This window comes from Macrobrachium rosenbergii, chromosome 12, assembly GCF_040412425.1.
Source record: "Macrobrachium rosenbergii isolate ZJJX-2024 chromosome 12, ASM4041242v1, whole genome shotgun sequence".
In the NCBI taxonomy this organism is placed as follows: Eukaryota; Metazoa; Arthropoda; class Malacostraca; order Decapoda; family Palaemonidae; genus Macrobrachium; species Macrobrachium rosenbergii.
The window spans coordinates 33,951,520-33,967,871 of record NC_089752.1 but is presented as its reverse complement, the minus strand read 5'-3'; the positions used below and the strand labels follow the sequence as shown (position 1 = coordinate 33,967,871).

Below are 16,352 nucleotides of genomic sequence, written 5' to 3'. Positions count from 1 at the left end.
TTAGTGTTTATGGGTATAAATGGAGTTTGCACAAATTAGTTTTGTGTATGTGGTTGATATAAGCAATTATAAATTTGCATTGTACAGTAATCCTATATCAAGAAGGGCAATGGGTAGTGGTGCCAGATGTTTTAGTTTGCATGGCACAGTAGTACTTTCTAAGTTATTTTTGATGTTAAAGTTGTAACTTTAGGTAGTTGAAGATATATGAAGTACTCTTTCAATAGGGACTGGCCCTGGTATCAACACTAGTGGGCAGTAGGCTTTTGGTGGTAATTTATTAACTAATGTTATGTCTTTAACAGACTTGAAATATTTCTCTCAGCTGAAATGATTATGTGGGAAATACAATTGCATCATGTTTTCACTTGAAAAATTCAACTTCAGAGTTTCAGATGCCCATTAATGTACTTTTATTGTGTGTGAACCTAATTATTAAAAAAGTAAATTGGTTTGCATTTTATTTAAACTCCAACACAGTTAACAACTTGGATATGTCATAGATACAAAACTTGCAGTCCCCGGGTTCAGCGGTCCTGGTTACGGCATTCTGACTTTATAGCCCTTGACTCACGGCACTGTTAACCTGATTTTAGGCGCCGTAAGTGGTTTTACGGCACCATAACCTGGTTTTATGGTGCTTAGTTTTCTGGTTTTGTACTTTACAGCACTTGGCTGATGGTGCCGTTAACCTGATTTTACAGCACCATAAGCGGTTTTACAGCACTGTAAGCTCCATTTATTCCTTTTATTATCGTAATATTATTATGATGTTCCGGTTTACTGTGTTTTTCGAGTTACAGTGCGCTGCTGGGAACGGAACCCCCACTGTAAACCGGGGACTGCCTATTTAGTAGGAAATGTTATCCATTCCCATCTGTTGGCATAGAAGCTAGAAATTGGAGCGTTTGTTAGGTGAGATAAGATTGTTCATTGTCAAACCAACTTCATTTGGTTTCAGTCAGCAATTTAAAACTCAGTCTGGCAGCATTAATAGAGTGTTAAGGAATTTTTAAAGTAATAGGTCTGCATTTCTAAGTAGTAATTTTGTTTATTTGGTTAAATCCTCAGGGGACACCGAAATGTGAGCCTGTATCTCTCATGGAACATCATACCTATTGCTGGAACGCTTCCTCTCTGGAGTGGCCAGGGGTCCTACAAGTTAGCATTCCCTTCAGACTACACCCAAGGCCGCAGTTACTAGCCTTATGGAAACATACTAGTGAAAAAAAATACCTGTAATGAAGAATGTCTGTTCCATCTTGAGTGTATAGGATGTTCCTTTTTTTAACAGTCATGATAGTTTTTAGTTTGTTTATTTAATTAAGCTGAAGTTTTCAGGAATAAGGATTGTTTTATTACCTGTGCAGTAATGTCTCAAATATTTCTGTTAGAATTTACGTATACAAAGATTGCCTATGAAATACATTCTTTAATGAAAACTTCAGCATAGTAAATGGAGTATTATTATATTTTGGTGATGGAATTTTTGTAAATGATACTTGTTTGTGTATGTAGTCAATCTGTTATGAAGAAAGAGGTGTTTTATTGTGTAACGTTTTGTCTCTGTTACAGCATTTCTTGATAAACTTGCATATTCAGTTGTAGTATAACACTGTTTCTGCAAAATTGTTTTCTTGGGGTAGTTCAGGTAAAAGGGTCTAATTTTTCATTAAGAAATTTTGTCTGTCTTTCTCTCTCTTCTTGAAAGGAAGTATAGAATGCATGTTTTTCAATTGCATTTGCATTCTGATTGTAGATTTATCCCTCTCTTTATTTAAAGCTGTTTAACAGATGTAGAATGCATGATAATTTTGAATAGCATTTGCATTCGAATTGTAGATTTTTTATCTTTTCTTATTAGCCTGAACTGTGAAGAAAATAACTTTTTCTTATTGTGTATCATTATCCTAAGTGTGATAAATTACTAGACTGTTCATTACTCTCTGTAATTGGAATTAGAGGTTCTGTTAAAGATGTAATTTGTAGTATTGGTTTAGGACTTGAACACACATATCTAAAATGAAATTTCAGAATTAAGTGCACTGTATACAAGGTTTAATATCTAAATTATTGCAGAAATATAGTTGCTATCTGCACTTACATAAGGCAAGTCCTGATGATTTGGTAATGTAGCAGGCACTACATTTCAGTATTTATAAAACCTACCAGTAAGGATACTGTTTTCAAGTATATTGGCTTTTAAGTAAATTTAAAATTTGTGATTTTTATTTAATTTCAGATTCCTGCCTTCCTGATATCAACCTGAAAATTAATTGATAATATTTTTGGTAACATTAGGATTTGATCATAATCTCATTATAATGTTCGTGTCCTAATTTATACCAGCCTTAATCAAGAGAGAAAGAATTTTTCATTGTGCAAGCAGTAGCCCTTGTATCAGAATAGATATATGGAGCACACTGATAGTGCTATACTTCCAAATCAGCAGCCAGGGCTCTGATGTAGTAGTAATATCTGGTTTCTGCTATTAATAATGATATAGAGTCAAGGTCCCTCATACGCTTAAGAATGCTAGGTACTTGCTTTTTGTGCACTGAAATTTTATGAAAAGAATTGGACTAACCTTGGAAAACTTAATACTGTATAAATTTTTGAAGTACGTCATGATAATATTTTAGACAAGAAAAAGTCTATAGACCTTGCCTACAAAATGGTGCCATATAACAAGGCACATTATCAGAGTGGTCTGACTTGCTGAGGCTTCATGTTGGGACACTGACTGGAGACTTACACTAAAGGAAGAGAATTAAGTAACATATGGAGAGGAAGCTTGGTACATCCTATGTACCAGATCCTAGATGTAGAAGGATCAAAGTGAGAGCTGTTAAGCTACTAGTTCTGCAGTGAGGTTAATGAACTGGGAAGAAATAGTGTTGTGGTGTTATTATCATAAGGATAGCCTGATTTGGATGAGTAGTGAATTGGATGTTGACTATTAAGTTGGATCTGCTTGAGGTTATGGTGAACATATTTCATGTGAATATGCTCCCAAGGTAGGTTGTGCAGAGGAAGAGAAAAACATTTTTTTTAACCAGTGGAACAGGAGCTCAAGAGACTAAACATTGTGAATGTAGATGAAGTGACGAAAGATTTAGGGGGATTAGTTAATTGTTTGGGAGCACAGATAATCATCAGCATTAATGAGAATAATTGTATGTAGAGTTTTAAAGGGTCACCTGAAAGTATCGCAGATGATTAAGAGAGTTCTTGGAAGGGAAGAGGGTGATTTATTGCAAAGGCTTTCAAGCCAACAATAATCAACTTTAGTTCATACACAGAACAAACCTTTAGTCTTATTGTAAAGGGAAAATTCTCTAGTGCCTGCTGGAGCCCAGTTAAAAAAAAACAGTACAAGGATTTTGGTGGCAATGGGAGACAGCCAGTAGGGGTCTAGGAGGAGTGAGCAGCCCAACCTGATTCACCCCCCTGCTACGCAGTGGTGTACCAGTTTCTCTCTAACCGCCTTCAAAGAAAGGTGCATTTCTGCATTTCTAGCCAAGAAGCCAGCTATTTTAGCACTTCCTGCCTGTATTATGCCTTGGTCTGGTTTTTTTCTTTTTGTTTGTGTTTTTCTGATTGATTTGGTGCAAACCCTTGAATCATCTAAGCAACCAAGCCCCAGAGGAGGTGTCCAGGGGTAGGTAACAACCCTTGTTCTTGTTATTTGGCCTCTTTGAATGCAGACCCCCATACCACTTGTAGCAGGTACAGAGCCAACGATTATAGCACGAGTAATTCCTGTCCTGAGTGTTGTATTTGGTCTCCTGAGCAATAGAGGAATTTTGGTAAGAAGAGGAGATGCAAGAGGAAATCGGTGGTACCATCTTGGGAAGGTTTTTCACCCCAGTGGTGGCAGATATATCAATTCCTTCTTGTTCCATCTTTTCTTTGCGAAAATCTTCTCTCCTTGCTGCTGCTTCTCAGGAAGATTTATCTCCCTCTCATTCTTCTATTGCTTCATCTCTAGGAGATTCAAGGGGGTTTGGGAGATCTTGTTTTCAATGTTGCTGCCCCTGTTCTTTTGAGGGGGGAGCTTCCTCCATTGTGAGGGAGGAGGCAGCTCCTTGTAATCTTTTCAGGCGTAGATGCGCAGAAGATCTCCGAGTGTTGGGTGCCGTTAGGCCTACCAGGGGTACCAACCCTTTCCAGCCTTTTATCCCACTGCATGTCTTCTCGTGTCCCAGTTTTGTCCGCCATGGCAGTTTCCAGACCTTTAGTTTCCGTGACGTCATCTCGACTTACAACAGCTCCCCTTAAGGCTGTTTCCAGAGCTACAGTTTCCGTGACGACGTCATCTCACCTGTCAACGGCTCTCCCCACACCTTACACAGTGCTGTGTCGCTATCCGTGTTGTTTCCATTGACTTCCATCCCTGGGCCTACTACATCTGCTCCCTTCAACTCTCTTGTTTAGGTTATTTTTGACAGAGTTGAAGATGTTTTTCTGAAGTATGGCCGTACTGAGTTACTGAAATCGAAGAAGAGACGTCATAGATCTCCATCCTCTTCTTTGTCTTCATCTTCATCATCTTCTTCCTCTTCTTTTTCATCATTTGTCCTGCCCATTCCTGTCAGATGTTGGAGGAAGAGGGACTTTGTAACTCCTTCACACAAAAAGATTCGCAGACCCTCTTCAGATTCTTGCTCCAATTCTCTTACAGCTGATCTTCGTTCGTCAAAACACGTTTCGAACCCATTCCCTCTTCATCTAGAGCTACTTCAAGTCTTGCTTCTGCACATAGTCATGCTGCCTTTAAAGCACACGGCTGTGTCTCTTCTGCATTAGATGTCGATCCATGCCCAGTTCCTGACTCCTGTGTTGCAGTACTGTACACACGCCCAGAGAAGAACCCTCTAAGAATTCCAGATCTACGGATCGCACTTCTCCGCAGAAGGTTGCTGGAATCTCATCCTCACCTTCCTGTCCTGTTCGAGGAATGAGTGATCCCCAAGTCTGTAAGGAGGACAGTAAGGCTCCCATCAAAAAGTTGATTGTGAAGGAACTTTCTTGGGACCAGGACCGCTCTTCTTGTAGATCTCTAGCCCTCGCCCTCATTCACATGGCCGTGTCTCTTCTTCCTGTGTTGAGAGCTCTACACTGCTGCGTAACCTCCCTCGTCCTGCATCTCCATGTTGTTATTCTTGCTCACATTCTCCCAGAAGGGACCATGATCCGTGTGCTCAATCACACAGCTGTGACCATAACCCGTGCTCTCAATCACACGGTCATGACCGTTCTTTATGTAACAGCAGCCCTGCACAGCCATGTAACCAGTCATGACATCCATCTCTTATCATAGTTCTCGTTCTTGTTCTCGTGGACAGAATCAGGATCAAGACAAGATTTATTCTCGTTCTTCAGATCTCCAGGACCCCAGGAGAGTCTTGGGCCCTGAGTGAGCCTACACTCCAATGGTGAAACATGACGTTTGACTACCCCCGACTTGGTCAATAGACTGGATTGTGATTCCCATGTCCAGGAAATAGAAGATGCAGATAAGAGTTTATGACAACATATGCTAAAGTCATCGAGCTCATCTGTGGGTGTAACGACTTAGCTGAGAAGGCTGTGGCAACCACTTCTGATTATTGAAGCCCTGCTTGGGCTAATGAAGAGACAAAGACTTCTTTGGGGTTACCATGCTCTAAGCATGCTGATTTCATTCTTAATCAAGTGAATGCCCTTGTCTCCAGACGGGACAATTCACTCCGTTCCAGTAGGTCTTTCAAGTTGCTCCCTCCACCACTTCCTCGACATAACGTTTTTAGACCAGCCTCCTTCACCCCTATTGGCTGTCCTGTTGCCACCAAAATCCTTGTATTATTTTTTTTACCGGACTCCAGCGGGCACTAGAGAATTTTCCCCTTACGTTAAGGCCGCAGGTTTGTTCGTTATGAAAAGTACACATTGATTAAAAATTTGTCATATTTCTTAAGAAGAGAGTAAACTAGGAAATGAACCTATTTGAGTGATGGAGGAGGAAGTCAAGTAGATTTGTATCTGTACAGAAGAATGCATTAAACTCAAGTAGATTTGTATCTGTACAGAAAAATGCATTAGAAGGAAGTTATCAATTGCAAAGTAGTAAATGAAGGAAAGTCTTGAAGACAATTCATCAAATGGAAATCCACAGAGGGAGAGAATTCAAGGGTACATGAGCTGATGAATGGAGAGTTATTTCCATCATATATACTGTACGTACGAGACACCCATGAATGTGAAAATAGCCCTAAGATCTATCTTGTCCAAATTACAGTACAATACCTGCATAACCCTAAAAAAGGTTATGTTTGGTAAAGAAAAACCAGAAAAACATGGCTTAGGTTTTGTTTTAAGAGTATGAAGGAGCAGAAACATGTTGAGCTGCACTGGGTACCCTGTAACCCTTACCTCTGATCTTGTCACTGAAGTGATATTCTATGGAGTAAGGGTAATTCAGACGTTGAATGTGGTGTTCCATGGGATGAGGCAACAGTTGTTTTGGTGTATTTATTTTGCAATTACAGGCAGTCCCCGGTTTACGACGGTTCCGGCTTACGACGTTCCGAGGTTACGACTCTTTTCAAATATATTCATCAGAAATTATTTCCCGGCTTACGACGCATGTTCGGGGTTACGACGCGTCGTCATGCGCCGATCCGACGGAAGAAATATGGCCCCAAAACGGCAGAATAATCATAATTTGAAGGTTTTTTTTATGTAAAACTCAATAATAATGCAGTTTACATCGTTTTCAATGCACCCAGGGCATTAAAAGTAAGGTTTTCTTATGATTTTTGACGATTTTCGACGATTTTCCGGCTTACAACGATTTTCGGGTTACGACGCGGCGCAAGAACGGAACCCCCGTCGTAAACCGGGGACCGCCTGTATGCTGTGCAGCACCAGTAAGAGAGAATCAGAAATTAGGTAACAGGAAGAGAACCGAGAAAGGTTGATAAATTAAGAACTTTTCTTACAGAGATACAAACCATGAATTGTATGTAGGAGTTTTCAGCATGAACTGGAATCAGTCATTGAAACTTAATAACAATGTCGTTAACTGTTAGATGATGGGTAGGTTGGGGGTACCCTTCACCCACTTGCCATCATCAAGCACTTTTCTTCAGCTGTGTTTAAGACAAGACATCTTGTTGCTCTCTGACTGGCCATCAAGCTGAAGTTCTTTTCATCTTTTTTTTAATGGTATATACGTGTATGTTTTTGTTCAACTGGATCTGAACAAAAAGTTAACAATATAACTTGCAAGACATAAGCAGGTGTTTGGCCACTTTAATGGCATAGATATTGGTGTTCTGCGTTGGTGCTAGAAGTGTGCTTGCTCGTCTTTGCAGTGAAGGGATTCAGAATCTGTGGAGGAAGACTGAAGACGTTAGCTAGCTAGTGTCTTCAGTGGTGATTACTCCAACTTTAACCCTCTGGTGATCTGATGACACGAAACCACGTCAATAAATTTTATGCCATAAGTGCTCCAATGACGCGATTTTCACTTCATCCGCAAGTTATTTTCGGGGGAAGTTCACCAAAAAAAAGCGAATCATCTAAAGAACACAAGGACTGCGCCATTGCGTGGGCAGATCTTGGACCTACAAGAAAACGTAGTATTCACTTTTATTTCCAGCATTATTCATTACCAAGTAATTGTGAAAAATGTCAGCGTATATATATACATGAATGCCGTAGTTTGGCCAGAATTTATGCGTGCATAGATAATTTTTTGTGTGCCTGTTTGTGCATCTGTAAATAACTTCAATGTGCATGTATTATATATCATTTGAACGGCCATTCTTGGTACTTTATTGTGCTGAACAGCAAAATGTGAAAATATCAACGTTTCTATATAATAATCATTGCCGCATATTTTCTTAAAAAAACCCCAGCCTGAGAAGAACCCTAAAAGAGTTCAGAGGTCTGGGTAAACAAATCATTTATAACCAACTTAGAAAAAAAAGAGATTGTCCGTAATCTAACGACAATTGCTCAATTTTATTCTAACAATATATAAATCTTTCTTTTGTGCATTTTATAGGAAATTTATTCAGCTTTCTAATGCCACCTTTATTTTTTTTCCTATCTTTATTCCTTACTTAGGCACGACACGAAACATCAACATAAGTAGGTTGGAAAATCTGAAAATTGCACTCTGTAAAAAATTAGCATTTTTTAATCAGTAACAGCTAATTAAAAACACATTTATAGTAAGATGATTGCTTCCACGTGAAAGTTCAAACATTTCCACACAATTTACGTATAAAATAAACTCCCCAAACCTAATTATTATATTTTTTATGATTTTTTTTTTAAATTAAGATTTTCCTTAAAAATTTTATGTTCATGTCTTTTTTATTATTTCTAAGCCTTGCAGAAATTATCTGATTGCTTTAGGAAAAAATTCAGTCATTTGCCGACATCATAAAACAAACCAGAAGCGTATATCAGTTATAGTTTGGATGTATCAATTTTTACAAAGAAACTTTTCCGCGCGAGTCCCACTTTTCCCTCCACAGCATAAGTTGCGTACCGGGTAGCGCTATAGGGAACCCCCATAAGTGCAAGAGGGTTAATACCACCAAATCCTTTTGGCTTCTTCCTTCCAGACTGCCTGCTCTCTCTCTTTCTATGCCCATGAGTGAGCACCTTCTTGCTCAGGCGGTTGGTAATGGTACAGGATAACCTCCGAGGTTGACGTCTGCCATAAGTGGGTCGACACAGAATTCTTTGATTATGCTCGTGAACTATTGTCTCCCAGCAACTTCCAAAATGCAAGGACTCTCCCAGATTCTTCCCATTCTTACTTCTGCCCATTGTCTCCCAGCAACTTCCAAAATGCAAGGACTCCCCCTAGATTCTTCCTGTTCTTACTTCTGCTAAAGTATATATAGCAGAGTCACTTGGCACATGTATGATCCTCAGATTATGCATGTGCAGACAGAAGATTCTTGTGCATTAAGGGGTATAGTATCAATCTGTGTATTGTACAAGTGATTGTGCAACCCTTTGGTGGTATATGGTTCACCCAGAATTCCTGATGCAAGTGTGCAAGATCCCTGGGCTATGTGCTTGCAACAGACGGCTCATGTGGAAAGCTGCTGACCACGACGCACCAAGTATCATGGCGAATTGTGTTGCTTCTAGTTCGGGTTTGATAAGGTTTACAAAGGTTTGTGTTGAGAAAATTTTTAGTATATTTTCTATTATGTTTTTTGTGATTGTAGTTCTCTCATACCCTTTTTTTTATTCTCTTTCAGATTGTCTTTGAGGACTGAATATTCTGTGTCCACTGCTTTTTTCTTTATAATGGGATGTTGAGTAGCTGACAACTCTCTTTATTATTAAGTACTGTAGTTCAACCAGACTGAGCTGACATTTTTTCTTATGCCTGTGTATTCGTCCAAAGAATTAAGTGTAACCTTTCCCCCAGTCTGAATGTTGGTGATTTACTAAGGGCGATGCAAAATTTGGTAATTCCAGGGTCTCTCGGCTGTATAAAACTGCCTTTGAGGACTGGGTGTAGTCCTACTGATCCAAACATTTATTGCTGTAAGAAAGTGCCAAATTATGTTGCACTGGAGACTATATAAATTTCATGGAACTATAAATATAATGTCTGTTAGGGATAATAGGCCATCTTTTGTGATTAGTATTATAGAGGGGTTCTTTCTACAGTTGGAGCCTCTCTTCACTGGATCATGGACTAACCTAATTACCTCTCTCATGACAAGCTCCTCTCAGTATCTGTGGTGAAAAGCTGTCACTCTGCCTTAGGCCAGGTCTGCAGTAAGAACAAAAATCTTAATGTTGCAGTGGAGTTATCCTTGCTCATGAAGAGCTTTAAGCAGTCTTGTCCTCTTAGGGAGCTCTAGTCTCTGGGGTGGAACATGACCATTTTTCCTCTGCATTCTAGGTCCTCATTGGACGGGTGGGTATCGTTCTCAGCTAGCATTCTGCTGGTCCCACGTTCGATTCTCTGACCGGCCAATGAAGAATTAGAGGAATTTATTTCTGGTGATAGAAATTCATTTCTTTTATAATGTGGTTCAGATTCCACAATAAGCTGTAGGTCCTGTTGCTAGGTAATCAATTGGTTCTTAGCCACGTAAAATAAATCTAATCCTTCGGGCCAGCCCTAGGAGAGCTGTTAATCAGCTCAGTGGTCTGGTTAAACTAAGGTATACTTAACTTTTCCTCTGCATTCTAATTTAGGTGCTGTATGAGCCCTTGAAGGAGGCCTCAGACTGAGATCTCACACTCACAATTGTCTTCCAGCTAGCCTTAGCCTTGGCAAAGCATACTGACAAGTTGCATGGCCTCTTCTCTGGCAGTCAGAGAGGTAGGACTCCTTGTCCTTGTGCATTCCTGTGTCTGCAGCAAAAAGCCAGAACCCATCCATCCCTGATAAGAAACACAGAGGTTTCTTGGTTCCCTCTTAGGACTTTTGTGGTGGTGATCTAGACAAATGCTTTCGAGTTGGGTGCAACCCGCAAGGTATTACTATACCTAACCCTTACTGGTCAGGCTAAAATATATATTAAGAACATACTGCAGACCAGGCAAACTAAGGTTGGCCAATTTAAAAAAAAATATATCAATGGAAAGAGGAAGGTACGCAAATGCACTTAGTATAAAAAAAAAAACAACTTCTCTACCTTCCATGGGAAGTTGAAAGTAATTATTTCCAGCCCTGTGCAGGGCCTCTTTTCCAAGACTCATAAAAATATGCTAGTTTTATCAACTTATATGTGTTATTTTTAATTATTTTTTACATTTTTTGTAAAATTACAATTAAGCCCACATATCATCATAACATAACCAAAATCAGAAACAATTTCCAAGTATATTTACGGTAAAATATTTGCAAGATGTACTGAGGTGAGAGATGAAGCCTTTTAGTGAGTTATACATGTTTTTTCTAATATTTCTTTGAACTTTAGTTTGCAAAATTACAATTATAGCAGACATACTATTGTAAAAGATAAGAAAACCTACAGCAATCCCTGGGTATGTGTATGAACAAAGATATACATTACAAGATGTCCTGGGGTGGGGATATGTATTCCCTCAGGAAATCTCAAGTCTCCCTCTATCCTGTACTGAGGTGCTAGTGTTTCCTTAAGAGTTGCCATAAGTCATTTATGGCCCTTTCAAGTAATTTGAACATTTTTCCCTAAAAATTTGTTCAAACTGCATGGCACAAAAAATATTCTCACCCAAGGCGTGGTGGATTGAACTTCGAGAGCTATTGTTGTGCCTTACACGATCATACCGGACGCAAGGGGTTAATAAGAACCCAACCTCTTAAGCCAGAGTGCCAGCACCTCTGTTAGTACCAACAAACACAAGGAGATGTTCAGTATTAATACCCACTCTGTCTGGCTTAAGTGCTATAATCAGATAAGCTTACGACTCATCCAGCGAAGGGACTTTTATACATTTCAAGCAAGAATAAAGGAAGTCAGGAGTGTGAGACTGTCCACTGTATTTCAGAGCAACTTTTCGGCAGCACAGGTAAAGGGAGAAGGTGTCTGGGGGATGTCAGACCACCTTTACATCACTCTACCTAAGGTACACCACCTACAATTGCCTGGACACCTTGGAACCTGTGGTGGCTGTTTAACATGTTGTGTCATCACCCAAGCTCCTCTTAGAAAGCATCTTGCCTAAGGTACTTAAAGGGCATAAGGCTAAAGTTGAATAGTAGAGTGAAAGGGCATAAGGCTTAAGTTGAATGGTAGAGTGACTGGCTCCTATCTTCTTTCTTCCCTCCCTCTGTAAGACAGCAGCCGAGCACTGAGCATATGCTGGAACGGGTACACAAATGAGCAGTTGGTCTTGGAGCTTCAACTTTTTAAGATGCAACTCTCTCAATTTTCCATTTTAAAAGGGGCCTGGTAGATCTATAATCTGAACTTAATTATTGGCCAGGTTTAGCTACCTCCCACCTTGTTCCCCCTTCCCAGGGGTTACACTTGATTCTGTGAGATTTTTCTTGAAGAGTGAGATTCAAAACACTTCTCACTCCTCACTCAGGCTTGGGGCTCTCATTACTTTGGCATCCCCATGCCAGACTTGAATAGAGATTGCAGAAGTCACTGCTTCCCCTGATCACTAAGTGACTGAGAACAGGACATTTCCAAGTGGGAAATCAACCTGCCAGTCAATTAAGAGAGAACCTGCCTTCTAAGGAGAGAGCTGTTTAACTAGAGACCCATGGTTTGTATTCCTGTAGGAATAAATCTGTTTTTAAAATTTTTTATTTTTACTAGGAATAGACAAACCAGAGCCTTTCACCATAATCCCACCCCAAACTCCCTGCAAAATCTCTGATGCTGAAGGAAGAACTTGGTGACATCACAAGAGTGGGGTTTCCCTCTCACTCAACCACCTACTACAATTTAACTACTTTATGTAGAAATATTTCTACATAAAAAGCTTGGTTTGTACACAGTGCAAATCTGTGATATTTCTAAAGTTCAGATTCTCACAATATCTCCCTTCCACTTGTGAACATGGCAACAATCCTTTCCAGGCTTGGTAAGGTGCTCTGTGTACCAATACCCTTTTCAGACCAACTGGGATGTCACACTGCCTTAACCAGTGTAGCTGGTGCTGTAGTGCCCAAGATCAAGTAGCCTTTAAGGGCCAACAGCATTGTTCTCCAGAGAATCTAGTAATGCTGTTTTGAAGAGACAACAGAAACAGGCCAGTTTAAACAGCAGCCTATTATTATTCTGGCTTGTTGTTGGACCCAGACCCTACTAACAAACAGGATGATTGCTTTTCCCTTTAGGATCTGCATCAGGAAAGTTGTCCCAATAGAGGACTTCCTCTTCTTGTATTTCTCTCATGGTAGTGTATTAATAGGATCTGCATTAGGAAAGTTGTCCCAACAGAAGTCTTCCTCTTCTTGTATTTCTCACATGGTACTGTAATACTTCTCAACCCTGGAGAGTCATGGCAGTTTATGATCAATGTCATGAGTAGGTCTAGATGTACAGAAGAATGAAAAAAATGTCCAGAAAATTCTCCTAATTCAAATTTCAGGTAAAATAAACATTATTAAAGGATGGCCAGATTATAATTTAACTTCCCAGCCTGTATAATAATTTAAAGAATCTTTTTATAAACTCTTATTTACATGTTGCCTTCTCAATATTACAGTACAATAACATTTGTTATGACTATTCAAATCTGATACAAATATACATTTCGTGCATTTAATCTATAATAAAACTCAACTCTATAAATACATTAAATACACAACTAGACTGAATCCTTGTTTAACAGATTAGAGGAGCCTCTCTCTACTTAATTCAGTCTGCAATTGGCATGGTTGACAAAACTGTGTCAGCCTTATCCACTGGAACCGGGAAAATGGGGAGACGGATACGCTCTTTAAGTTACTTCACTCGTTACGTGGGATCACGGGCCTGGTAAAACAGGATGTACCCTGTTTCAGAAGATTTCTGAATCTCTGAGGTTAAACCATAAAATTCTTCCATAAGAGATGCATCAATTTTCTGAAATAAATGAAAAAATACAACTTTAGAAGCAATGTTATTTATGAAGAACTGGCCACTAGTAAACCATAATTTATTTTAATTTACCTGCCTTGAAATTGTATAAACTTTAATAATTTATTAAAGTGTTGTTATATGAGCATGATTTCAGATCAATCTAGAAGAAACTGGCAAATAACAGCTAAAATAAACAAATTTTGAAGTTCTAAAATTATTTGCTCATACAAGCAGCCTGTAATGATGATCAAGATTCACATATCTTTCAATAATTCTGAATAAATAATATAATGTACAGCATTGTGTTTTACTTATAAAATTCAGTTAGCATATAACACATTCATTCAATGAGTGGTGTGGGCAAATCAAATTATGATAAAAAAAAATTTTTATCGTCACAACAGATTTAGTTCTGGCATCTTTATCTGGGTTTTCTTTGTACCTTCAAATCTTATCTGTGCAAGGAAATAGCAAGGTTTGATATCTACATCAGCTTCAAAATATGAATGGATACTTAAGAGTGAATGAAAATGCAAATACAGTAAAGCAATCAACCTTCATCTGTTATGACAAACTCATGTTCACTTGAGAGACCGGAAGTAACTATGTTAAAATCATTTGCACAAGACATTTCTAAATTCCATCAAAATTAATAAATGGTAAGAAGTGCAGTGATGAATCCAGCAATAAATAAAAAAATTTAATCAATACAGAAATAAAGGATAATGAATAGTTATGGTCTACAGTATCTCCAAATTAGGACGACTGCAGAATAAGATTAATACATACCAAATTGCTCATTGGTTGAGTAATCATTTAATGCTTTGTATAAATTGCTATAATATATTCTCTATACTGTCTGAAACCTATGTAGCAGCAGTTTAAAATGTTTAGATATATCTCACTGGCAACTATATATATTAATACTGTGTACAATATTTATCCCGCACCAAAGCACCACCTTAATGGGAAGGTTAGAATGTCTATAGTCCTACAAAATCAGATAAAATGACCCACTATTTTCTCACCGTGCTTCATATTTTTCCCCATGCATTTTCCATACCTACTTTTTTCTTGCTCTTCATGATCTCAAGGTACTGGTCATGGAAAGTAAACATTTCAATGACCAATTAATTATGTATTTAATACATAATTACCCATATAATTAATTTTTCTACCATGTTTCAATGACCATATTATGTTTTAACTGTTGGTTCAAGTAGTGTTTAAAGAAGTGAGAACTCCAAAATAAAAATATAAAAATACCACATAAAACGGACCATACATACTTTCGCTTGCCAATTTTTTTTTTCTTCATGAAAATGACAAAAACAAACACAAATTTAAAACTAAAACCTAAACCTGTCTGCAAAGGGAGAATAGGGCTATACTATATTGGAATAACAATGAAGGTTTTTATATTAAATACTTACGTCTACTGCATCATCATCAAACAACAGCCAAAATCTATGAGATTTAACTATTGCTATGTAGTGCCCTCTGTTAATACCAGTCCCACAATGTACTACTACAGCAGCCAAATCATACAAACGATCAGGATTCACAGCATCTGAACTCTGAAAACAAGCAACCAACATTACGTACAGAATGATCACTAACATGCTTATTTTGTATTTAATACACACATGAGAATTTAAACAGATACAAAATGGAATGATCCCAGAATGATAGTACCATACTTTACTATTTGCTGTATTTTCCAGCATATAAGGCAGTTTTTACCCAAGAAAATTATCATAAACTCAACTCTGCATTTAATATGGCTTTAACATGCTTTATTGATTAGACAAAATGAGGAGTAAACAAAAACTGAAAATACAACTTAATAGTAACAAAACTATACCATTTTTACTTTCATTTATAAATTCATAAGAAAAAAGTTAGTTCAGTACATACATACACAAAGTAAACAACATAATACAATAAACACCATAAGAGAAACCCAAAACTAAATAGCCTATACTTTTGGAGCAGATGTCATATTTATAATGAGGTAGAGAGAGATGTAAAAATAAAAATTATTGTACTATAGTACAGTAATAACATTGATCAATAGTATATTGCATAAAAGGAATGGTGCAATAATAGAAAATTAAAATTTACATAAATGAATGGAATATAATAGTGTTAATAAAAGCATAAAATAGTTGTAGATTTATTCCCTGGGCATTTTTACCATGGAGTTCCTCAGTGTGTCAACCCATAGCATAGAAGGAACAAAGGCATTGCTACAACACTGAATTCAAGCTAGATGTCATAGCCAATGCCAAAGAACATGTGAAATGAGGATAAACTTTTTTTCTTACTACCAACTTACTTACTACCAACATACAATGTTTTTTCTTCAAAATATCCTTGTTTAATCTAATGTGCTGGCAAATAGAGTAACATTATGCTTCAGATAATTAATTTTTGATAAGGTTTAGTTTGCTACCCTACAAAATATTTCTTAAACATGGTTACAGTTAATTTTAGATCTTTAAAAATTTACATGAATGAAATACAATACTTACAGTATCAAAAAGACGTAGCTCAAGAGGAAATACAACTCTGTGTGAGAGTTTGAGTGTGCGGTTGTACTGCCCTAAAAACTGGAACCTTTTCAGATGTAATACAAGGATGGTTGGCAACTTCTTTACTCTTGTGCGTTTCTGAAAGATCAATCGTATAATCTAAGTACAGTGCTAGTCTGAATTTCATCTTAATACAATATCACACTTTTATATTTTCAACGTTTCTCTTTACATTCTTTCAATTTAAAAATCATGAAAATCCTCTATGTTTCTTTAAGGA

General features: G+C 37.9%; 2 protein-coding genes across 4 annotated transcripts in view; one reads left to right on the top strand and one right to left on the bottom strand.

The window, feature by feature from the left end:
• Nucleotides 1–1,893, top strand: part of Spase22-23 (Signal peptidase complex subunit Spase22-23) — a 51,736-nt gene extending 49,843 nt beyond the window's left edge. The window contains exon 4 of the mRNA XM_067112169.1: nt 1,072–1,893. Coding sequence (XP_066968270.1) covers nt 1,072–1,204 — 133 coding nt within the window. The 3' untranslated portion in view covers nt 1,205–1,893. The remainder of the gene's footprint in view (nt 1–1,071) is intronic.
• An 11,187-nt stretch (nt 1,894–13,080) lies between these two features.
• Usp12-46 (Ubiquitin-specific protease 12/46) overlaps nt 13,081–16,352 on the bottom strand; it is a 79,189-nt gene continuing 75,917 nt past the window's right edge. For all 3 annotated transcript variants that reach the window (XM_067112166.1, XM_067112165.1, XM_067112167.1), the window contains exons 7-9: nt 16,073–16,210; nt 14,972–15,115; nt 13,081–13,541 (exon numbers count right to left, since the gene is read on the bottom strand). In XM_067112166.1, coding sequence (XP_066968267.1) covers nt 13,434–13,541; nt 14,972–15,115; nt 16,073–16,210 — 390 coding nt within the window. In that variant the 3' untranslated portion in view covers nt 13,081–13,433. The remainder of the gene's footprint in view (nt 13,542–14,971; nt 15,116–16,072; nt 16,211–16,352) is intronic.